Source organism: Varanus komodoensis, unplaced genomic scaffold (assembly GCF_004798865.1).
Source record: "Varanus komodoensis strain SLA01 unplaced genomic scaffold, ASM479886v1 scaffold73, whole genome shotgun sequence".
Taxonomy (NCBI): domain Eukaryota; kingdom Metazoa; phylum Chordata; class Lepidosauria; order Squamata; family Varanidae; genus Varanus; species Varanus komodoensis.
In genome coordinates, this window is record NW_025336386.1 from 1,793,983 (window position 1) to 1,818,041 (window position 24,059).

Here is a 24,059-nt window from a genome sequence, read left to right on the forward strand (position 1 = left end):
CTTCTTAATCTCTTCTGCCATTTTGGTCCTTTATCATGCCCATCTTTGCATGAAACGTTCCCTTCATATCTCCAATTTTCTTGAAGTGATCTCCGGTCCTCCCTGTTCTATTGTTTTCTTCTATTTCTTTGCACTGTTCATTGAAGAAGGCCTTCTTATCTCTTCTAGCTATTCTCTGAAATTCTGCATTCAATTGGGTGTATCTTTCTCTTTCTCCCTTGCCTTTCACTTCCCTTCTTTCCTCAGCTATTTGTAAAGCTTCCTCAGACAGCCATTTTGCTTTCTTGCATTTCTTTTTCTTTGGGATGGTTTTAGTTGCTACCTCTTGTACAATGTTGTGAACCTCTGTCCATAGTCTAATTCCTTAAATCTATTTGACACCTCTATTGTATATTCATCAGGAATATGATTTAGGTCATACCTGAGTGGCCTAGTGCTTTTCCCTACTTTCTTCAATTTAAGCCTAAATTTTGCAACAAGAAGCTCATGATCTGAGCCACAGTCAGCTCCTGATCTAGTTTTTACTGACTGTTTAGAGCTTCTCCATCTTTGGCTGCAGAGCACATAGTCAATCTGATTTCTGTGTTGACCGCCTGGTGATGTCCATGTGTAGAGTCGTCTCTTGGGTTGTTGGAAGAGTGTTTGCTATGACCATCGTATTCTCTTGACAGAATTCTACCAGCCTGTGCCCTGCTGCATTTTGTACTCCAAGGCCAAACTTGCCTGTTATTCCAGTTATCTTTTGGCTTCCTACTTTAGCATTCCAATGATGATAAGGACATCATTTTTTGGTGTTATTGCTAGGAGGTGTTGTAGGGCTTCACAGAACCGGTCAACTTCAGCCTCTTCAGCACCAGTGGTTGGGGCACAGACTTGGACTATTATGATACTGAATGGTTTGCCTTGGATTCGAACGGAGACCATTCTGTCATTTTGGAGATTGTATCCCAGTACTGCTTTTCCTACTCTTTTATTGACTATGAAGGTTACTCCATTTCTTCTGAGGGATTCTTGCCTGCAGTAGTATACCTGATGGTCATCTGAATTAAATTCACCCATTCCTGTCCATTTTAGTTCACTGATTCCTAAGATGTCGATGTTCAGTCTTGTCACCTCTTGTTTGACCACGTCCAGCTTGCCTTGATTCATGCATCTTACATTCCAGTTTCCTGTGGAGTATAGATCTTTGCAGCATCGGACTCTCCTTTCACCACCAGATACATCTGCAACTGAGTGTCCTTTCGGCTTTGACCCAGTCGCTTCATTCTTTCTGGCGCTACTAGTACTAGCCCTCTGCTCTTCCCCAGTAGCATATTGGACACCTTCCGACCTGAGGGACTCATCTTCCAGCATCATATCTTTCTGCCTTTTGGTGCTGTCCATGGGGTTTTCATGGCAAGGATACTGGAGTGGGTTGCCATTTCCTTCTCCAGGGGAGCACCTTTTCCCAGAGCATTCTGCTTTGGCCTGTCCGTCTTGGATGACCCTGCATGGCATAGCTCACAGCTTCATTGAGCTACGCAAGCCCCGTGGCCACGACAAGGCAGCGATCCATGAAGGAGATGCCCATGCTAGAGGCATTCAAGAGGCGGCTGGACAGCCATTTGAGATTTTTTTAAGTGGGAGTCCTGTCCTGAGCAGGGGGCTGGACCTGCCAGCCCTTTGCTCCCTTCCAATTCACATGATAAAAGTGGGGTGTCATCCAGTGATGAGAGCCAGTGTGGTGCAGTGGTTAAGAGTGTGGGACTGGGACTCAGGCGACCCGGGTTTGAGTCCCCGCTCGGCCATGGAGCCAACTGGGTGACTTTGGGCCAGTCACAGCCTCTCAGCCCACCCTACCTCACAGGGTTGTTGTTGTGGGGATAAGATGGAGGAGGAGAATGATGTAAGCTGCCTTGAGCCCTTTGAGGAAAAAGGCAGGATATAAATCGATAAATAAATAAATAAAAATAAATAAATCCAGATAGGAATTAAAACCACAATATTTGGCTTTGCTTTTCTGAACACCCACCCTAGCAAAGATTTCTGTACGAAGTAGAAATTTACACCCTTCTAAAGAAATTCTCATTGACTTCAAGGGTCCCCAGTCTGTCTGGCCCTGTGGTGCCCACCCAGTGCTGGCGGAGGGCCCAGGAGCAGCACACGCACATTTACACAGAGAGAGAGATGACCTGGAGCAAAGCTTGCCCCATCCAAGGGGTCCTGCACAGGACGGCTGGGGAGCAACGGGAGGCTGCTCTGGGCTGCTGAGGGAGGCCAGTGACTGCCCCCTCCCTGCAAACTCAATGGACAAGGCCGCTTCCACAGAGGTGGAGATCCCAGGCAGGACACGAGAGGGGGAAGATTCCACAGCCAGGACACAGGAGACACAGCAGTCGCTCAGGGACTGCAGGGATTTGCCAGTGGGTCTGACCTACTGGACGTGCATTTCCAAAGCTCTGCTGGGTGGACAACACCTGTGTTCAAGATCCAAAACACATCTTCTCAAATTCCATTGCTGCTCTACCTTGTCATGAGCCTTCTCTGTCAGATGAGGTTGAAGAATTACAGTTTTTGTGTTTTCATTGCCTGGATGCCCAGCAGCTGGATTTTGTGTGCCTGCAGCCCGAGCATCTGGCTTTCCAGCATCAGGCTTTTTATTGTCCGGCTTCACGGCATCTTTCTTTTCCTTGTCCGGCTTCACGGCATCTGTCTTTTCCTTGTCCGGCTTCCCGGCATCTGTCTTTTCTTTGTCCGGCTTCCCGGCATCTTTCTTTTCTTTGTCCGGCTTCCCGGCATCTTTCTTTTCTTTGTCCGGCTTCCCGGCATCTGTCTTTTCTTTGTCCGGCTTCCCGGCCTCTGTCTTTTCTTTGTCCGGCTTCCCGGCCTCTGTCTTTTCTTTGTCCGGCTTCCCGGCATCTGTCTTTTCACTGGCTGGTTTTCTGGCATCAAGCTTTTCCACGTCTGACTTTTCCATGAAAAGCAGAGTCTCTGGAAGATACCACACTTTGATCGTAAGGTCTTGACTGCCTGTGACCACAAAGTTCTCTTTCATTCTGGCCAGAAAAGATTAAAGGAAGGGTCAGAAAGCACAGAGCAAAAACCTATTGTTCCACCTGTGTACAGAATGAAGCACTTTGAACTCATCGTCACCTATACTAACAGCAAACTCAGGTACACTCAGCTAGGTAACCAAAATTGTGGAACCCCTGAAGAAGGACTCACCATGATCAAGGGAATTTTGCAGAAGTAGGGTAAAAACCTCAGAAGGAACCCTAAGGGTTGAGTCCAATGAGTAAAATCAATGGCCACACAAAACACATTCTGCTGAGGAAGGGTGGGCACCCCGAGAAGGGAGGGAAGAGCAAATGGAGCGGTGTTTTCTACAGGTCATGTTTGCTATCCCAACCGCAAGTTCCTGCCCCTCCTCATCTTAAGACCCATCCAACTCCGGCCAGAGTGGATCAAGGGACGGTAGAATGACTGCTGCATTCTGTCTGCACACATGAATATAATGTCCTACATTTGTGGGCAAGGCCTCCACCTTGTCTGGCTCAGCAGCGAAGATGCGCAAAGTGTGCCTCGGAGCACCAACACCAGTTAACGAGCGTTCCAGGGCCTCGCTCGCGGGCTTTGCCAGCCCTCCCTGTAACCTGCAGCTGCACTTGCTGGAGTGAGGTGCTTTCGTGTTGATTTTGCTAGAGGGAGTTTGCAAGGCTTCCTGGCACAAGCAGCAAAGCGGGCATGGCCTGACCCTCTTTGTTTGGACCCCTTGCTCAGCCCAGCAGACTTCACTGAGCCTCTGTTCCGGCTGATTTAGCCTTGCAGGCGGATTTCTGACTGAGAACATGCTAGCGTTGTACATTCTTCGAGCTCCCCAATAACACTCACTGTCAGCAAATGTAGCCCTGGCACCTCACTTTCCCTGCAGTTCCAAGGAACTTCTGAGTCCGCTGCAGGGGACACAGCAGGCGGTACAGAGGGCACTCATGCCAGCGTGCTGGAGGGAGGCACCACCCAGCGCAGACGCAGCTCTCCCACAAAAGATGTGGGAAAACACTGGGGCTGTTTGCAACTAAGGGCAGCATTCAGTGGCAAATTTGTGCCACTATGGGCCAGGTGTGACATGTTTACATTTTGCATGAAAAAACTAGTGACACACAGACAGTTCATGTTATATGCAGGTTAAATCGCCAAAAAGTAACCCATGAAGAAATCACAGATCAGATCTGCATTGTTTAACCCAGGGGTCCTCAATCTTTTAAAACAGGGGGCCAGTTCATTGTCCCTCAGACTGTTGGGGGGCTGGACTATAGTTTGAAAAAAATATGAATGGATTCCTATGCACACTGCACATATCTTATTTGTAGTGCAAAAAACAGGAAAAACAATACAATATTTAAAATGAAGAACAATTTTAATCAACATAAACTTATTAGTATTTCAGTGGGAAGTGTGGGCCTGCTTTTGGCTAATGAGATGGTCAATGTCTGGTTCCATATTTGCTCCTCTCTTCCGTATTCAGAGCCAACGCATGCGTGCAATGGGGGAAGAGCCGGTGTGTGCGCAATTCACGCTGGCAAGACCAGCACAGCAGCAGGAGCGAGCCAGAGCTAGCGGAGAAAGCTGGCTCACCAGTTGAAGGGAGCTGTCACAATTTGGCACGTGCGCTGGCTCTCTGCTAGTCTCCAAAACTGAAAGAGTTTCAGAGTGTGCCTGAGCCAGCTCAGAGCTTTCGGACTTGTTCGGAGATCATTTTCTCTGAATGAGTCCGAAAGCTCTGAGGTGGGCCGGGTAAATGATCCCGACGGGCCGTATCTGGCCCGTGGGCCGTAGCCTGAGGACCCCTGGTTTAACCCATAAGCAACCCAAACGGTGCAGATCCGGATGTCACACTAAGAAGCTATTATAGGTTGTGACAGTGTGATTTTGGAACTGGTCGCTTTAGGTTGTCCCCTGTGTTGCTGTAATGATCTTTCACTGTCTGTCAGGCTCACCTCAGGTTTTGCTATGAAAACTATCCTGTTGTGGGTTATTCTCAGGGCGGGTTGTTGTGATGTGCAAATGCAGCCATTAATGTCCTTCTAATGAAAATGCTATCTTTTTCACATTTAAGAATACTGCTTTAATGTTTAATTCTAGATCTTATTTCACTGAAAATATGCTAGCACTTAGTAATCCTTTATATTTATCCCATACCTTTAACTCATTTTAAATTTAAACACAGCTCTTCACACACTGGCTAGGCTATATTTCATCGTTTCCCATACGGTGGCATGTTGAGGTGCTCTAAGGAAAGTTTTCTCTACATTTATCCCATGGAAACTGTATTTTTAAAACATAACCCTATTTTTACAAAGCTCTGTCAGCACAATAGTGAAAGGGACAGTTCACAGAAGGCCTCAGTTTCCGTGATTCTGCCCTCCCACCTCAACTCCCTCCCACCCGGAGCAAACCTGTGCCAAGGGATGCATGAACCCGCGGCGGCCAGGGCAAGGCCAGGACCGCCCCCTGCACAGCGTGGCTAGCGCACACCACAACGCACGTGGGATGCCCCGGACAGGCCCGCTGCCCTTCCAGCCCAGGCGCGCAGGGATGGAGGAAGTCTGCAGGGCAGATAAGCGTCGCGCGGAGTGCTTCAGGGCCCGGAGGCGGCACGAGAGCTGGGAGATCCTGCAGGGCAAGGGATGCCCCGAGGCAAAGCAGGAGCACCCAGTGCCTCCACCCCACTGCATCTGCCGTGACTGGAGAAAGGGCCCCGGCACAGACCCGGTCCTACTTCCCAGGAGACTAGTTTCCATCAGGAAATGCAAAGAAGGGCTACCAGAGGCAGGCTGCCCCTTACCTGGAGCAGGAGAGCGCACCCACCGCCTGCACATGACCCAAGCCTCGGGCCATGCAGGAGACGTCGCCGTCTGCCGCCATCAGCCAGACACGGAAGGTTTTATCCTGGAGGCAGAGGAGAGAGCTGTTTTTCAAGAGTTTTGGACACCGTGGGAGGCCCATGTTACCCCACGGTGGGGTCAGAACCCATCCTGAAAGATGGAACAGGAAACCCAAGTCCTTGGTGCAATCCCCACAGCCTTCTCCGGGACCCCAACAGCCTCTGCGGCTGCCTCCTCCGGCATCCTCCAGTGCCGTTTAGCACAGCCTCACCCCCTCCTCTCCACTTGCCCCACAGAATCAGTGCTCCCCTTCCCCAGCCAGAAGCCCTTTCCCACAGAGCCCCTGAAGGCCCCTGCCAGCTCCCCTCCCGCTGGCTGCCCCCCTTTCCATGCCAGGGCCTTGCGGAAGCGAGTCGCCAGCGCGTCTCAACACCACCCTTCCCAAAAGGCTCCTCCCGAAGACACAGCCCTGACAGGCACGCGTGGCCACCCTCACGTCATACAAATGGAAATGCACTCAGGCAGAGGCTCAGGTGGGGAGCACTGGGAACTGAGGGAGGACTACGTCGACTTAAAAAGACCTTGCCTCTGTTCGGAAGGCCTTCCCATATGAAAAGCATATTTGCCCTTAGGACAGATCAAAGGAAACCTTTCTTCACACAGTGCATCATTAAGCCATGGAATCATCACAAGACGGAGCGATGGCGAGCAACTCTAAGAGAGGACTGGTGCTCATGTGCCACCTCCAGTACCAGAGGCAGGGTGCCGCTGTACACCAGTTGCTGGGGAACACGGGTGGGCAGGTGCTACTGCATTCGTGTCGTGTCCGTGCGTTTCCACGAGCCACTGATTGGACAAAACGCTGGACCAAGCAGGCCCTTGATTTGATCTTCCAGGGCTCTTTGCTTATTCTTCGACTATACTTCCATTTACCCTACAAGTGAATTAAAAAGCAAAACGGATCCCGACTGGGAAGTACCTTTGCACTGCTAGCAAACATCCTCCCTCTTCGGAAGACATCCAAAGCAAGCACAATGTCTGCAAAAAAGAGGACACGGGCAATGTAGTACCGCCACACCGGATCCAAGGTCAGCTGAAGAATATGGCAACAGTTTCATGTTCAGGTCTGAAAACTGGGCCCAGGAGTGGGGGCCTGAGAGCAACGCAGGGCTGAGCCCCACCAGCAGACAACCAGCCCCTCCCGTTTTACCTTCCCCATGGAGCGAGGGGAACAGAGCTCAGTGCCTTTCTCTGCACAGAGAAAAGGACTTGGCCAGGGAAGCGGCACCCTTAAGGGGTGTTTCCTCTGCATGCCACTGGCCACCTTAGCCAGGTCAGTGAGCCAAGGAGAGCCCCCAAAGTCATATTCAAACAGAGCTGAAATGACTGCTCTTCCTGTGGGGGTGCGGTAGGATGGTGGTTCTCCACCGGTGCTCTCAGACAAGAGCGGGGGCCCTTGACATGCCAATTCACATGAGCCCAAGCCCGTGGGTCCCATTAGCTGGGGTTAGGGGAACTGGTCCATAGCTTTGTGGCAAAACTGGGGCTGTCCTACTCTGAGCACATCATGAGATGGCAAGATGCCCTGGAGAAGACAAGCATGGCAGGGGAAGCTGAAGGGAGAAGAAGAAACGGGCAGCCAGCTATGAGACAGATTAACTCCACAAAGCCTTGAAATTGCAAGAGCTGAGCAGGGCTGCTGTGGACGGGGCATTCTGGCAAGCCTGCACCATAAGTTGGAGATGACTTGCCAGCATGTTAACAGCACTGTATATGCCAGTCGGCATGGGATCTCTGACAGATGACCTGGGCTGACCTTCCACTACAGCTCAGGAGCCCATCCAATTATGAGCTTGCTGTGAAAACTCACCCCACATCCTGCATTTTACAGGCTTGTTTGCTCTTAACAGGCAAATCTCACCACAAGATACATCTTTTAAAATTTCCTGTTTCTATGCACCGTGGTGCCTCATACATTGAACTCAATTCATTTAGGGAGGACGTTTGAACTCTGAATCATTCAAGGTCTGAATCAATTTTCCCCATTAGAAATAATGGCAAGTGAATTAATCCCTCCCCAGACCCTAAACAATACCCATTTTGGTAAACTTACCTGAATGGCCGTACAAGACTTGGCAATTTGAGGAGGCCAACTCAAAGACTTTCAACTGGGGGCTGTTAGTGGCCACAACAATGTGGGAGTCCTTTGGGCCCAGGAATCGGACGTCCAAAACTTCTCCATTGTAACCTGAAAACTGAGTGGAGGGAGGGAGGGTGCTGAGAAGGGACCCATGGGCCAAAGTCCTTTCTGAGTCCGCTCTGGGAGAGAGGGCGGGTGTGGGAAGGGAGCGACCTGCTCTGATCCTTGTGACTGCTGCAGACCAGGGAACAATTCCCGGCACAGGCGGAGTTAGGGGGGCACTGGTCACCCTGGGACAACTGCGTGGCGCCCTCCTCCCGTGCCCTGCCTGCCTCTGGGGCCAACGGCAAGATGAGATACCTGCTTTCGGAGCTCCAGTGTCTGTGCATCGTACAGGCAGATGTTGCGCTCAGCATTCGCAACGACAATCTGGCTTTTCATCGGCACCAGCGCACAATGGACAAGGCTGTGAAGGCCAGGCTCCTCCTCCACTTTCCGTGCGACTGGAAAACTGGGCTGCAGCTGGCTGTGCACACACAGCGCCGAGGAGGCGTCCCACACCCGGAGGACCCCTGCAGCGTGGCACACGTGGCGCCCGTCAGAGCGCCTGTGCAGGGCTGCAACCACAGGCTGCCTCCCCCACACCCGTCTCAAACAGAAAATTCCTGGTGGCCTCCCCTCTTTCGCGGGTTTGGCAGAAGTTGTCCCCTTAAACAAAGAATCAAAGTCCCACATAATAAAGGAAGCTCATCTGCCCTCAACCAGTTCACTTCTAAAAGAAGAGCACTGCAGCAAGTTACTGGGCGCATCATGCCCATGCAAAAATCACATGCTGGCAGCCAGGGCGCTGTGACGCGGAGAGTGCTGAACTGGGATCTGGGTTCTAATCCCCACTTAGCCATGAAGCTCACTGGTGCCTTTGGGCCAGTCGCTGACTCTCAGCCTGACCCACCTCACAGGACTGTTGTGCAGATAAAATGGAGATGCGCGGGGGCACATGGTAAGCTACCGAAGTTTCTTACAGGGAAGGAGGAGGAATGCGAATAGAACCCTCGTGCATGTGCATTCCGTCAAAGCACAGCAAGGTCAACTGTTTTGGCAGGACTGGCTGTTACACGCACATGCGAGGGGAGCTGTCCTGGCAGGACTGCTTGCTCAGCCTCTGACAATGAGGCTGTTCTTAAAAGGGTCCCAGCCCCAGCTGTGGCGCAGTGTGTGGGGCCTCCATGGGGTTTCGCGATGGGCCAGATGAGCCCGAGGGCAGAGGAGCCCAGCCAGCCTGTAATCTGGGATGCCATGAATGAATCCTGGCTGTCCTTTACCAAACCCAGGTGGGTAAGAAGGTTGCGAGACCGCGTTTCCTCAATGCCATGTCCACTGTTCTTTGGCCAAGACGATGCATGGCTTCTGCTCTCCACTCCACAACAGAGACATGCAGGTGCCTCTCCTACCAGCAAGGGGATGGAAGAGACCCGTGCCTAAGTCTCTGCTCCCTGCTCCCTGCTTGGGAAGGACCCACAAAGCGTTTCACTCACCTCTGCTGCCCGCAGTGAGAAAATGAGTGCCTGATTTCTTCACACCCACATTTGAGAAGTCCCCCTTTTCAGGTAGGAGAACCACAGATTCGATACTCTAAGATGGGGCAAAGGGATTAAGCAAGTTACACAGCCATTCATGTCCCCAGAATCTTGACTCATTCCAAGAAAGGAGGACCTTATGAGAGATAGAAGAGGGAAACCCATCCTCTCCTCTCCTCCTCCTCACAGCAGTCCTCTTCAGAAGGCACAGAAAGCAGCCTCACCTCATGGACAGAGATCGTGCTCTTCAGGGCTCTCTTCTTCAGGTCCCACACCGTGCAGATCTTATCACGGCCGGAGCTACAATCAAACACAGGGGAACCATGAGCATCCTGCCAACCCCCCGCCCCCGCAAATTCTGGTGCAATCTGCCTTTCTATCCGCAGCTTCAAAGCAATCGCCCTTGGGCTGGGAGCTCCTACAGTGAAACAGGAAATAAGCTGGAGAACAGCAGGTGCTTTTCTCCCTGCCTGCCCAATCCCTGATGTGAAGTCGCCTATCGCCCAAGGGAATGGGATTCACGTACTTCACGAGGCTGCGCAAAGCCATGCGCTGGCTTCACGCCCACAGAAGTGCACAAAGGGAAAAACGCTGTGCCTGTTCTTGCCTATGAGTCCTCATTTCATTGTCCTTTGTTTTAATTGCCCCTGTCCAGCCAGGATGTGTGTCCAGTTTTCCATCAATGTTGGTGGGGCTCCTGGGTCTCTGATGGCATGAAATAAATGCAGACTTGACTTCATCCTTGCCAAATTTCAGGCCAATTTGATGGAATTGAGGAAAGGACACTTTTTAAAACACCCACATTTACTTCTAGCATTCATCTTCATTTTACATTAAAACACATGGAAAATGAAAGCATTTATTTAGTTTGTTTTGTTTTCAGGTGTACGCATGCAGTCTGGTCCCCATTTGGAAAATGGAAATCACAACAGTGAGCTTCTTCAGAGCTCTTACAAGGTCATAAACCATCTGGAAAGTGGGAAATGCTTTCAGAAGTAGAGCTCCAGAAGTGATCAACAGTAGTGGAACCTGCTCCGACTTCCAGGAGGGAAAGAGGACATGCAAGAAACCTTTCCTAGGTTCTCACCTGATGAGTGTCTTACTGTCTGGCGAGAACACCAAAGATGTAACTGAGCTGAAGTGGTTTTCAAGCTGGGCAACACACTGGCTGGACTGCAGATCCCAGACCCGGATGCTGTTGTCCATGGAGGAGGAGAAGAGCTGCTGCTGGTTGCTGTCGGGATGGAACTGGACGAGGCTAGGCAGAGACACCGGGAGCACGGAAGGATTAAAGCATCGCCATCGTACTCTTCTGAACTGCTGGCACAGACAGCCAGCCCCCACACCCTTGTACCTGCTGTGGACTGTCTGAAAGGGCCTGATGCATGGAAAGGTGCAAGGACTCAGCTCATGCCCCTCACATAATCCGCACCACCAGAAGGGGCTCTACTTTTAGTAGCCAGAACGTGAAGGCAGGAAGTGGGGCCAAGCCTGCATGACCCTAATTTCTCCCAGAATTTTCTCCCAGAATGCTGGAGAAAAGGGTTTTGGCTTTGTGCTTGAGTAACTCCATAAGTGCCAAATGGTCATGCCAGGCTATTCCCTTTCCAAAGCACAACCTTAAATCCAGATGTGAAGCTTCCCTTTCAACTACGAGTTCAATGCCAGTTCACTTAACTTGGGGTGGATAGAAAACAGACCTCCGGATGGTTTACTCCTCAGCACCTCCTGCCCTGAACACTCGCCACAGAGGCCGAGGCGTCTGGAAGCCGGTCCAAATCTTTTGCAGATCTTCCTCCTGCCCACCCCTGCCAGTGCCAGCTAAATGCTCTCCTGCTTACATGAATTCTAGGCAGTGTGCGAGCTCCACATGGGCAACCAGAAGGACATTAAGCCCCACATCCAGCGACTTCTGGCTGGATACTGAGTGCATGGCATTTATTAAAAGTTTTATCCACCTTTCAGCAGTTAAAACCACTTCCAAATTAAAAATACATTCATACTGCAAAGCTAGAATACACACACATGCCTCATTTAAAGAGCAGCTCAGGAGGGGCATCCCTTTAGCAACTGGAGGTTAATGTATATCACAGCCATATTTTCCACTGCTCTACAGTGTGTCATCTGCAACAAACTGAAAGAGCTAATTGGGCTGAAAGAAATGCTTTCTTACTGGACAACTCCTGACGAGCCTTTCAGGTTGTGCGTACAATACTGTCTGGGAATGTCCCAGACCTTTATGGTGCTATCGCAGCCACCTACAAGGAAAGGGAAAAGGAAAAGAAAAGTGAACTGTCCAGATAAAGTCAGTCAAGTACTGGGAAGCCCCAGCTGCAGAGGAAAACCCAACGGAGAGGGCTTACGTCTTTCTTTGCTTCGTACACTCCTTAGTCCAGTGCCTCCTGCACCAGAGGACAAGAGGATGCTCTGATTCAAACTATTTCGGAGAGAGAGAAACAAGCCATACCTGTAGCCAACAAAGTAGAAGAGGAGTCAAAGGTCATGCTGGCCACTGGTGCCGTATGCAAGGCCTTCCATGTTCGTGTGCATTTATTCGCTGGCCAGTCCCACTGCTTAAGTAGCAGTGCTTGGCTTGCTGTCACAAGGACCTAACAAAACATTTATTTTTAAAATGTTATAAATATATCAGTTAAAGAAAAAAAACACTCACTGATTTTGAGGAAAGTAAGAGAAGTTAACAGGCCAATACATATAAACCAAAATAACCTAAAATCAGGAATAGTTAACTGTATTACACAGGAGTCACCCTACTCTTCACAGAGTAGACTGGAGGCTTTTGCCCCATAAATTGCACCATCGGGCTCGATAATAACTTAATGCCAGGTAATAAATAGTAAATCTTACAGTTACAGAATGTTAGGATTAGGCACAAATTCTATACAAATTACATGCACATTTCTTATAACTTTTGTAATATTAAGGCTGCACTCTTATTCATGTTTAGAAAGGAAAATGTTCTACAGCTCACAGCATGCTGTGAACTACAGGGCCTTCTTCCATCGCAATGTGTACAGGATCCTGCCTGAGGGAATAGGACTATTTCTTTCGACTGGGAAACATTTCTTTTCCTTACTAAAAAATAAACACTGTTTTATGACGTACCCGTGGACAATTTAACCATGCCCTGATGAAAATCGCAGGCCTATGGGGGAGGGCAGGGTGGTCATTAAAGCTCTTCCTGAGCCACCAGCTCAGCAGCACTGCCACAAATTACAAGAGAAGGAGACCATGGAAGGGAAGAGATAGAAGAGCTCAGGTTGATCTGGCTCTGACCAAATGGGCGACGTGTCTTACCAAACAGGCACAATTCACACACCAGGAATTTCCCTTGGGAAAGACACAGGCTTTGTAAGGGCCCCATTAATTTCAATGGGGAGGTACGAGTGAAACTAGATGCTACGTTCAGTCATTTGCAGCTTTTAAACTGCATGGTTCCATCCACCAACACATTTTGCCCCCAGAGGACCTTCTGGTCCATTTCTTGCACTGGGATTCCTATGATGCAAAGCTACAGCCTTTATAACATCACGATAACCTACTTCATCATCATTGCTGAGAGCAAATGCTGTAATTTCTGCTTCATCATCCTAGGAAGAAAAGAGAAAAATGAGACAGGGAAACAGTTATTAGATTATTTGTATAACATTGGTTGCTTTGCACACTCCTTAATGAAAATGTCTCACTGGTGCTGCAACAGCACAGAGAGAAGCCATCTGATACATCTGCCCCCACCCCATAATACTGACTAAACCGGAAACTGAACAAACGTTAGCAGTCTTAACACAAAGCAAAGGAGTGACACACACTGCTTACAACAACCTCTTAAGGTAGGCCGGCATTATGTTTAGTATATTGCAGAAAAAGGGTGATGTGAAGAACGTGGCAACAGCCTACAATGTTCATGACCAAGGCAGAATTTGAAATGGGGAGGCAGTGGTCTCCTGATTTACACATATCCTGTACACAGGGACAGGAGTAGCTCTTTGGGAGATCAGCACAGGAAAGTTTTAAAACACTTAAAGATGACATGTCACTTGAAATTCTTGTCAAGGACACATGTTCGGGGGAGGGGGAGAGAATTTTTGGCCACATTACCTGTTCAATACTGTAGACAACGTCTCCACTTTCTATGTCCACTATACTGACCTTGCTTCCACAACCACAAAACATATATTCCCCATCTTGGCTTATCTGGGAAAGAAATACATGAAAGCAGACAGGTTTTTTGGCACATCATAGCAACAGATGAAGAGATAATTCAGGCCGCACTAAAAGGAAAGAGACTCTTTAGGGTTACCTGAATAGGTCCTCCTTTGTAGAAAGGCTCAATTGTCCGGAAGACGGAATAGCTGAAAGAGCATCAGAGAAACACCAACACAGTAAACTGAGCAGAGCACATACTTCACCTCAGATTGGCCAAAGTAATGCCTCCAAATCAATTCTACAGGTACAGTGAAAGGTTTTCTCCCGGATTCCAAGGGTTAAACACTGGAAGGGCACATGCAGGGCTCAGAACTATGTGGACAATGCCCCATCCATTATTCACCCCAGATGTGTGAAGGCCATTTGAGGAGTAGCACGTCAGGATGCCCGGCTCATCTTTGTTGTATTTATTTCAGCATGTCTACCCTACTGTTCTAGGCAAAATACTGGCAAAGAATTCAGTGAATAAGAGAAGCAGAAAACCATTTTAATGACAGAACCACAGAGCAGGAAGGCCTGTGGAGATCATCTAGTCCAACCCTGTACTCAGTACAGGCTCTGCAACATCAGGTGCAGCTGCAGCAACCCTGACGGATGGCCATCTAGTCTAGTTATTCACACTTAATACATGTATTTCTTACAGGCTTCAGGTAGTCTACACGGCTCTTCTTTCTTTCCACTTTATTCTTACAGCAACTCCACGAGATACACTGAAAATGACCAGTCCAGCTGCACCCGTCCACCTTCCGGGTTGTGTGGGGGATTCGAATCAGGGTCTCCCCCGCCTTGGATGGGCAGTCTGGACTCCTGCTGAAGGGAGCCCCAACACTACCCGTCGCCAGGGAGAGGTGGCAGCCGCATCGTCTGCCACGCAGCTTCGTCACTTTTTGGGAGTAAACGCGACCTCTCCAGGGGCACCCTGGCAACCCGCCCTAAGCGATGGCAGCTCGAAAGGACACTTGTATGCCCAGAGGCACCCTCGTCTCCGATTATGACGGCACAAGCACCGGACGCGCCACAAAAGCGGGCAAGCGGGCGGCGTGCCCGTGCCCCCACCTCGCGCGCGCCGCCGTCGTCATGGCGACGGCGCAATCCGCCCCCTACCGGACCCGTCGCTACGAGACGGGGAGCGATCCGCGCACCCTCCGCACGGCCCGTCCCCTCGGCCTCCCTAACCTGGTCTTTAAGCTCGTCGAGGACCTCGACATCGCCATGCCGCGGCCCCGACGCAGCTCTTCGGCGCCCCGCTTCGGCCGCCCGCACGTGCTTCCGGCAAGCAGAAAGTTTGCTTCCGGTGTGTCATCGTGGCGCGAGAGAACATAGAGATAATCTGGAGAGCGGTCCTCCGAAGAGTCACTTCCGGGTTCCCCTTTCTCCTTCTCGCGACGGGAATGCCAGTCGCTCACGGAATAATTTTTTAAAAAAGAGGCCTGGGAACGAAAAGGAAAACCTCAGGTTTTTATTTTCACGAAGCCCTTTTCCCTCTTGAAACATTGGAAAAATTGCGGGGAAGGGTTATGGAACTATTTTTCAAAACAACGCATGGGATGCTTCAGACGAGGCGTCATGCATTTCCCCAACGCGTTTCCTCAGCACCACGCGACGGATGTGCAGGCAAGATCCGTTCCCGGTCGGAGCCTTGCGATGCTGTTGCACGGAGCAAAGGCAAGCGCCCGCCTGCACCCTTGCAAACCGAGGCGATGCCCAGGTGCAGGAGCGGCTCGTCGAAGCCGGCGCCCTGGCGTGCGCGGGGCTTCGTCGGGAACGGTGGGAGGCTTGATTCGCCGTTGTACTGACACTGATGGCAGGAGTGGAAATTCGCTCCCTTCGCGAGCCTGCCCAGGGAGTAGTTCCGAAGAGCAGTTCCCGTTTTTCCCGGCATGCGGGAAATCCATGCGGCGATCCAAGGTGGGCTCTCTACGAGAGGGCTTTCAGAACATGCACAGTTTGCGGGGGCGGGGAGTGGGGGGATCACACTAGTGCAAAATGACCCTGAAAAGGAGAGGTGGGTGGGACTTCTCCGGGAAGAACGGCCTTGGCGTGACACGGGCAACTGCCTGCTTCAGCTTGGCATCGGCCTCTGCCGAAGGAGGCTGGAGCCTTGCTTCGGAGGCATGGGCATTGCTGCTCTTTAGGGGCAGCCTGGCCCTTTCCGCAGTGGCAGGGCAGCCCCGCTGGGAAACCTGCCACTGCTAGCACACCTCTCCTCCCTGCCCCTGGGGTTTCCTTGAAACCCCCACCCCTAAAAAAAGAATTTGACACGAGAGCTTTTTAAAGCTGCACTGGAGTTGTGGGGCAAATTGTCAAGATCACAGCTGGGGACTGAACCTTCCTTCACTTCATGCTGCAACCCAGTGAGAATTCCCCCTTCCTACCATTAAGGAAAAAAAAGCTCCTTCTGGCACATTAAAATCAGTGGACCTTCCATAACATTAATATGTCAGATCAGCCAGTAGAATCTGGAAGAAAAAACCCTTAAATATACAGCTGGACATTTATATGTAACAGCTCAGATTCCTACAATATATTTATTTTGTGTGTGTCAGAATTTATTTATAAAGTATACTCTACTTATCCTTATTCAGTTGTTTCAAGTGATCAGCAAATCTGAAACATACGTAACATGAAAGCCATTTTTATTATATTTATTTTTTGTGACAAAGAGCTCTACAGGCTATAATCTGAAAGTTACATTTACATCTTTCGTATTGAAGAAATGTAGAAAGTGCACTTTTTCCTACATTGCTAAATCAAAGAGTACTTTGCATGATGCAGTCTTCTGTATTGTCTTGAGCACAACGCATCTGCTGCTGGCTATTGTGGGTTACTCTCTCTAGCTCTCATGATCACAGCAATGGGTACACTGTCCTTTAAGATTCGGTAGCGTTGAACTTTTCAAGACGTACCTTTCTTCAAGAATCCTGGAAGAAGAACAGGTGTTAGTATCTGGAACTCTGGCTGGCCGACTCAGCTCTTTCCATGTGGCACAGCCCACTGCTTACTGAACTGCACACTCTCTCCCTTTCCGTGACGTGTAGGAACAGGGGTTTTATTGCCCATAGTTTGTACTTACGGACAATAAGCTTAGTGTTCCCTTTGCTGTGGGCACTGTTATCTCACCCAAGGCCATGGAGGAGGCCAGTGATGATTTTCAGGCAGTGCCCCAAAATGTGTGGCCACACCACAGAATTGGGAGACCTGTGACAGAAATACCACCCCACCCCCCAGGTTTTGGCACCTGAGAGCCAAACTGCTCATAAAATGGGAAACTAACTACCCAGATCCATCACAGCTCCAATTCCAAGCAACTCTTTCACATGGAGGCCATGATACAGGCAGCATGAAGAGACCCAGGCCCTAGCAGAATGTCGGTGGTTCAGTTTAGATGCCAGGAAGCACCTCCTGACCGTTGGGACCCCGAGGGTGTGGAATGGGCTTCCTCGGGAGGTGGTTGAGGCCCCATCGGTGCGGGTGTTCAAAGATAGGCTAGACATGCATGTGGTGGGCATATCGTGAGCGGAGCCGGCTGGAGCAGCGGGTCAGACTAGATGGCCCAAGAGGTCCCTTCTGACTCACTCTGTTTCTATGACTCTTATGTACTAGACAAACAGAACCAAAAAGCTGAAATACACAGGGAAGGAATAGAGAGCATTTTCTGGGGCAACATAATAAGAGCAAGGCACACCCCAAGTCTGCGCTGCTCGTACTGAGAACTTAAGGACCAGCTGCCTGCCTAGATTCGTGCCCCGGAAATACCAGAAACAAAAGTGGGCAATAGGCCATGCTTTCCTCCTCCTGATGCTCTTTCCCCTCCCTTCCTCTTCTTTCCTGTGCGGCAGGAAGAGGCTGGCGCATGCCAGAGAGGCCTTCTGAAATGAGGCCAAGAACGTGGGTGCCCCCCCCCCAGTTGAAGCAACCCCCACATCCACGCACCCTCAGAGCTCTGTGCCATTGTGTTTGATTCTCTTCTCACAATTAGCACAGGCTGATAAGAGATGCGAGCCAACACATCCGCCTCTGCCCTACACAGCCATCTAGAACGAAATAAGCTGCACCAAATACACGCCGATGAACTGTTGCCTAAAAGCAAACGTCAGAGTTTAATTAAAGTAAAGCCGCAGAGGGCAGCAAGGAAGCACACGGAAACCCCTTACAACAGAAACCTCCACGGGCGCGACTCCAAACCCCCCACATCCCCTGCCTGCCTGCCTGCCTGCCAGTCCGACCGATCCGAACAGCACATCACGCCGGAACAGGCAGCTCGGGAATGCACTGCAATGGTTTCCTCCTACTAGGCGTTCTCCAGATGTGTTGATCTACAGCTCCTACCGTCCAAAGGCAGGTCGACTGGGGATGATGGGATCTATAGTTCTCAGACCTGGAAGAGACTGGGTGAGCGAAGGCTGCACCAACGCTGAGAAAACACCCGCTCGTCCGGAAACGCCGCTCCTCGGCGCGCTCTTCGCCACCGACACGGCAGGCTGCGCGTCCGCTCGCCGGCGGCTGCCGCAGGAACGGCTCCCGCACGCCGCGCGCCTGCGCGTCGCTGCCGGAAGGGGGCGGGGAGGCGCGCGGCTCTCGCGAGACGTGGCTGCATAAAAGGCTCCCGCCGCGCGCTCGGGGCCTTCTAGTCGAGATCACGTAAGTGGGGCCGGGCCGGTGCGGGGCATCCGCCGCCATCGGGGTTGGGGCGGGCGGGCCCGGGCTCTCTCTCCGGGCGGGGGGGCACCGCTCTGCCTCCCGCGTTCCTGGCAAGCCGGGCGCGGGCCCATTGCATCCGCGCGGCGAAGTCCGGCCGGAAAGCCTCAGCTCTCTCCGCCGCCGCAAAGAGCGCGGCCGCGGGATGCCGCGCGCGGGGCAGCGGAGCCCGCCTGGCGGGCGAGCGAGCGCTTCCCGCGCGTCGCTTGCGTTAGCTGCCGCGCTCAGCTAGCTTTTGTGATGCCGGGCAGGGTGATGACTGGCACTCCACCCCTCCGTTTTTCAAATTCAAAAGTGTAGGCACTCGAGACTATTAAGTGCTGGCAATTTAGGAGCCGGGACTTGGCAATCCTAAAAGAACTGAAAGAATTCTTGTGCACAGAGGACTGGCATTGGCGCCCCAATGGTTTTCTGTCATTGACCTGGACTGGTGTTTATAACTTGGCAACGGTCCCAAATCTGATTCAGTTAATCTAGGATGCAAATATTGTATGGTGCCACTTGACATTTGAGAATGGAAAGTCATGTGTTAAAAGTTACATTGTTTTAATAGATTTCTGTGGCATGAATCTGTCCTTGTCCTAATGTGTTCAGAGAATTCAGCATGCTAAACTGTTGCAAATGCTTTTATTTTCCAGCAAATGGCGGACGACGCCGGTGCTGCGGGAGGGGCAGGAGGTGGCAGCAGCAGTGGAGCTGCAAGAGGGGGTTTTCGAGGCGGCTTTGGCAGTGGCGGACGTGGACGTGGACGGGGCCGTGGTAGAGGCCGTGGACGGGGCCGCGGGGCTCGTGGAGGCAAGGCTGAAGACAAGGAAGTGAGTTGAATTCTTGCAATTTGTCTCCCTTTAAGACTTCAGTGCAGGGTGTTTGAGAGTTTTATTGAAGCTGGTATCCAAGGAACACTGCAGGAACAAAGGAGGTGAATGCTTTTGGGCAACTCTCACCCCTGTTCAAGTGGTGCTTGGTGGGCATAGCTGTCAGAGGTTCCCCACTGGTGATCCCTGCAGGGGACCCGTGTTTTGTTCAACCTCCCATCAAGTGTATGAACCGGGTGGGAGCTTCCTCCCCAGGGGCTGGCCACAGTGGCTTCTTGGTGGCTACCACAGCAGGCAGTGAAGGTGTGCTGCTTGGTTTCTGTAGAGGATACAGCTTTTCCTCCTTGGGTGCTTCAGGGAGCTCCCAAAGACTTCCTGCTCAGGAGCCCTGGGTTTGGATGACACCATGTGCCCAGGAGTGGCTACAAAGTGCTCCAATTAGCCATGGCACATTGGGCTCAACTTCACAACCAGAAAGAAGCTGCCTTGCTGGGCGAGTGTGAAGTTCAGACAACATACTGAAGCAGGGTGGCAGCCATAGGTTTCAAGCCAGTCCAAAATCCTTAGACAACAACAAGATAATAAAGGCTCCACTAGAACAGAAAAGAGCCTTTTTTTGCATTAACAAATCCATTACCCTTGTTTTTATGGCGGTGTGGAACTTGAAATACCTCTGGCAAAGTAAGACCTAAATCCGCCTCTGCAGAAATACTGTATAAGTGGGGCATAGAAAGCAGGTGAGGGAATGCCGTATTTACATAACCTACATTTAGAAAACAAGCGGCAGCAATTTCTTGCAGGTAGAAAACTAACACAGCCAAGAGGAAGACAGACTAGAGCAGTTCCCTATAGCAGTGTTTTTCAGCATGGAAGAACATGCACTGTTTGCAACTTGTGTTACTATTACTGTTTTCCAGGGGAGGGGGCTATGATTTAGAGGTCAATTGGTGTTGCTACCATATGTGTAAGATAAGGTACTGCAGAATATTTAGATGGCTTGAAACAGTTGGCTTCTTTTTTTTTCAGTGGGTTCCAGTCACTAAACTTGGTCGTCTGGTCAAGGACATGAAAATTAAATCTCTGGAAGAGATCTACCTTTTCTCTCTTCCAATCAAGGTATCTCCCTAGGTGGCATGGAGAGTTTATTTAGAATGAACTGTTTTCCATTAGGGTTTACTGTGGTTGTTACAGTGAGCATTACGAAGACAATTAAGGGAGTGGGGAAATGGTAGCAATTGATAGAAGTTTCTCTTGAAATGTGACAACCTGGGAACACCCAGTGAAACTGATTGGCGGTGGATTTGGGGGCAAACCAAAGGAAAGGCTTCATGCAGTATATAAAATATGGAGACCCTTGTCATAGGTTTATGGTGGTTTGGAGTTCAGAAGGCATTGAAGGGAGTTTGGACAATTTCATGGAAGAGGAGGAGGGGACATGCCAAACTATTACTTCTGGACATGGAATCTTCATGTTCAGAGGCAGTAGATGCAACTAAAGAGTGGTAGCTGAGGAGCAAGAGTGGGCTAAGGTTGTTGCTTGGGGCATCCTTAAGTCATCTGGTTGGTACCAAGGAACAACATGCTGGACTGGAGAGACTCCATACTGTGGTCCAGCAGGACTCTTCCAATGTTAACTTGTGCCTTCTTATTGACACCTTCGATGGCTGATTTGGAAACATTCACTTTGCAGGAATCTGAAATCATTGACTTTTTCCTGGGCTCCTCTCTGAAGGATGAGGTTCTGAAGATCATGCCTGTTCAGAAACAAACTCGTGCTGGCCAGCGCACAAGATTCAAGGTAACCATTGGTCACTGTGTTTCTTCCAAAAACAAATTGCCTTCTCTGGCAGCTGAGATTATTGGACTTGCAAGAGTCTTGAAAGTTTCATTCTCACACCTAATGAACAATTTTGTGACCAGTGGTGGAATCACTGCCCCAGAATAAGCTTTGTTTGGTACTGGGGATGCGTGGGAAGCTTTTGAGTGCCACAATGTTTAGAGAAATGTGCCTAACTTCTAACCTAGTGAACTGTCGCTGAATGTGTTTAAGCAGCATGGTTATGAGGAACACATACCGCCAAGGCTTTTGCACAGTGGCAAAGAGGTGCTTTCAAATTCAACTTCACAGTTAATGGGGCCATTACTTTTGTTTTCCTTTTAGGCCTTTGTTGCTATTGGTGACTACAATGGCCATGTTGGTCTGGGCGTCAAATGCTCCAAAGAAGTTGCCACTGCAATTCGTGGAGCCATCATCTTGGCAAAACTGTCCATTGTCCCTGTGAGGCGAGGTTACTGGGGCAACAAGATTGGCAAGCCCCACACTGTGCCGTGCAAGGTAATAGCCACATTTTCTGGAACTGGTACTTGGATTTTGACTCAGACTGTATATGTACAGATTATTCAGCAGGCTTGTGGGTTTATTTCAGGTAACAGGCCGTTGTGGGTCTGTCCTGGTGCGTCTCATCCCTGCGCCACGCGGTACTGGAATTGTGTCTGCCCCAGTTCCCAAGAAACTACTGATGATGGCTGGTATTGACGACTGTTATACCTCAGCGAGGGGTTGCACCGCCACCTTGGGCAATTTTGGTACGTTGCTGTGCATCTCTGATTACCTGGCCTTGACTTGAGGAGTGATAGTATGGTGCCATGGACCTCATGAGAGTCCTGCAGTGATGTCCCCTACTCCAGCCAAGCTCCTGGAGATGCTTGAAGGCACAGGGTACTGGATATGGCCTTTATGGTGCAGCCCTGAGCTCTGTGCTGCCTTCTCGCCTTAGCGCTGGCAGCTGTTCAGTACTAGAAAAGTAGAGCTCCGTCCTTTGAGGAGGGCAGGTGAGCTTGAGGCATGCCTTATAGGAGGGCTTTTATGAATGGGGTGTTGGAATCTTGTGTTATACCCTCCTGCATTCTGGAGCGAAAGCCATGGAGCCGGCAAGAAGATTAGAGACCAGTCTTGCAGAATCTACATTCACAGGAGGTCTGCCGCTAAAATAGTCACTCTGGGGGGCTCACCCAGCAATGTCATTAGGCCCTGCTCCTAGTTCCTGCGCAGAAATCCATGTCTGGTTTCCCTCAAGCATTTTTGGCATCTCAGAAAACCACCAGTCAGTTCTGATCTTCACTTCTTGCGATTCTGCCTTTGTTCCTTTGCTGCATTGATTGAGCACATGCCACATCCACTGCTGGCCTGGTTTATTTATTCTACTTACATTCTGCACTAAATTGATTCCAAGGATTCTCTAAGCAGATGAGTTTACATGTAATGACTAACCATGGGAGTGAGCGTGCCGCCTCTGCTTTTGCTTTTTTTCTTGTTTTGAAAAGAGCTCGGCACACAATGTGTGATCCTGGATCTCCACAGTTTTAACAGTTCGTTGCTAGGTTAAAAGTGGGTGGTTTCTGCCTCAGCAATCCAGAATTCCACATAGGCATATCGTGGAGCAGTCCAGGAAGGGTATCTGTGTGGTGTTCTCAAATTGGAAATGAAGCTGTGTGCCTTCAGGGAAAGGGGCCTGCTCTGAGAGTCAACTATGGCCCTGAGCTTGGGGTTGTATCCTGTGCCATATCTAAAGTACTCCCTTCAGGATGTTCCCTCTCCACTCTGCCCAGTTGCACCTGACCACAGTGGTGCACCTGTCGTTACTGGAGAGGGACAGCAAATGGGTTCATTCTTGCACGGCGGTGAGACTTGGTGAAATGGCCTTACTGTTCTCTATTGGACCCAATAGGTTTATTTGAGCATGTGCGTATGGAATGCGACCAATTGCTGTAATGCTCAGTAGAAACCGTTGGGTTTGGTACCTTCTCTTTAATGTCTTGATCTGAGATAATTTCCTTTTCCCCCAGCTAAGGCCACTTTTGATGCCATCTCCAAGACTTATAGTTATCTGACCCCTGATCTCTGGAAAGAGACAGTGTTCACCAAGTCTCCTTACCAGGTAAGGAAAGGGTAGCTTTGTGGGGTGGGGCATGTGTGTACAATGATCTTTGGGAACTGGCTTTATTGTTGGGTTCTGTCTGTCCCTGCCGAGAGCTGCAGGAGGGACATGCTGTTTATTTTGACTTAATGCAATTCCCTGTGCCAGTTCAACCTGCCTTTGCATCCCTTTTCTACCAGCTTGCAATTCTTTTCCCTCTGAAGAGGGAAGGAGGGAGTATACTTAATAATGCAAGCAGCACCACAGTTGAAATTTTTATAGGGCTTACTACCTGGGCTAAGGAAATCCCTCACAAATCATGTGCTGCTTTACAGTGGTTATTTCTTCTTCTGCAGGAGTTCACCGATCATCTGGCCAAGACCCATGCTTCCAGAGTGTCCGTACAGAGAACTCAGGCAGCTGCTGTGGCAACTACCTAAATGTTTCTGTATGCTAAATAAAGTTTGATTCTTACACAGGCCTGGTAAACATTGTTTGCTCAGTGAACAGAAGGAATAGCATTGGCCCCTCAAGAGGAAGCGAATCTTCACTCAGTAGGCAGTCATTCTCATCCCAAACTAGAGTGTTGGCCTTAAGTATTTTTAGAATTGCCCGTCAGAATCAATACAACAATTAACTTTTGTTGTTGGAACATACAAAATGGCCAGTAAGGGTAGGCTTCCTTCATAATGGCCTGCTAGATCATTGCAATAACCTTGACATGTTTGGGTCCCTACATTTTGTGGTCACATGTCTATTAAAAACTAGTTTGCAGACCTTGCTGTCATATCTGTTGTATCTGCTGGACCCAGCCGGTGATGTCT

The 24,059-nt window shown here is 50.1% G+C and overlaps 2 protein-coding genes, 1 long non-coding RNA gene and 1 other non-coding gene across 4 annotated transcripts in view; 1 reads left to right on the plus strand and 3 right to left on the minus strand.

Annotated features, from left to right (window-relative positions):
- Window positions 1–15,106, minus strand: part of TBL3 (transducin beta like 3) — a 28,680-nt gene extending 13,574 nt beyond the window's left edge. Inside the window, exons 1-15 of the mRNA XM_044452522.1 lie at window positions 14,982–15,106; window positions 13,900–13,951; window positions 13,698–13,793; window positions 13,142–13,189; window positions 12,049–12,190; window positions 11,755–11,839; window positions 10,669–10,839; window positions 9,806–9,881; window positions 9,540–9,636; window positions 8,365–8,576; window positions 7,978–8,119; window positions 6,844–6,902; window positions 5,825–5,928; window positions 2,941–3,035; window positions 2,507–2,559 (exon numbers count right to left, since the gene is read on the minus strand). Coding sequence (XP_044308457.1) covers window positions 2,507–2,559; window positions 2,941–3,035; window positions 5,825–5,928; window positions 6,844–6,902; window positions 7,978–8,119; window positions 8,365–8,576; window positions 9,540–9,636; window positions 9,806–9,881; window positions 10,669–10,839; window positions 11,755–11,839; window positions 12,049–12,190; window positions 13,142–13,189; window positions 13,698–13,793; window positions 13,900–13,951; window positions 14,982–15,019 — 1,470 coding nt within the window. The 5' untranslated portion in view covers window positions 15,020–15,106. The remainder of the gene's footprint in view (window positions 1–2,506; window positions 2,560–2,940; window positions 3,036–5,824; window positions 5,929–6,843; window positions 6,903–7,977; window positions 8,120–8,364; window positions 8,577–9,539; window positions 9,637–9,805; window positions 9,882–10,668; window positions 10,840–11,754; window positions 11,840–12,048; window positions 12,191–13,141; window positions 13,190–13,697; window positions 13,794–13,899; window positions 13,952–14,981) is intronic.
- Window positions 1,124–23,711, plus strand: RPS2 (ribosomal protein S2). The gene is made up of 8 exons (XM_044452519.1): window positions 1,124–1,128; window positions 19,142–19,318; window positions 20,345–20,434; window positions 21,009–21,116; window positions 21,480–21,653; window positions 21,745–21,904; window positions 23,165–23,256; window positions 23,592–23,711. Exons 2-8 carry the CDS (start codon window positions 19,145–19,147, stop codon window positions 23,673–23,675), a joined length of 882 nt encoding a protein of 293 aa, XP_044308454.1. The 5' UTR covers window positions 1,124–1,128; window positions 19,142–19,144; the 3' UTR covers window positions 23,676–23,711.
- On the minus strand, window positions 16,425–18,315 carry LOC123034825. The gene is made up of 2 exons (XR_006416850.1): window positions 18,135–18,315; window positions 16,425–16,726 (listed from the first exon to the last, which is right to left on the minus strand). It is a non-coding gene; the product is annotated as an uncharacterized LOC123034825 (long non-coding RNA).
- Window positions 16,836–16,965, minus strand: LOC123034894. Its single transcript, XR_006416859.1, has one exon. It is a non-coding gene; the product is annotated as a small nucleolar RNA ACA64 (small nucleolar RNA).
- Window positions 23,712–24,059: the final 348 nt, after the last annotated feature.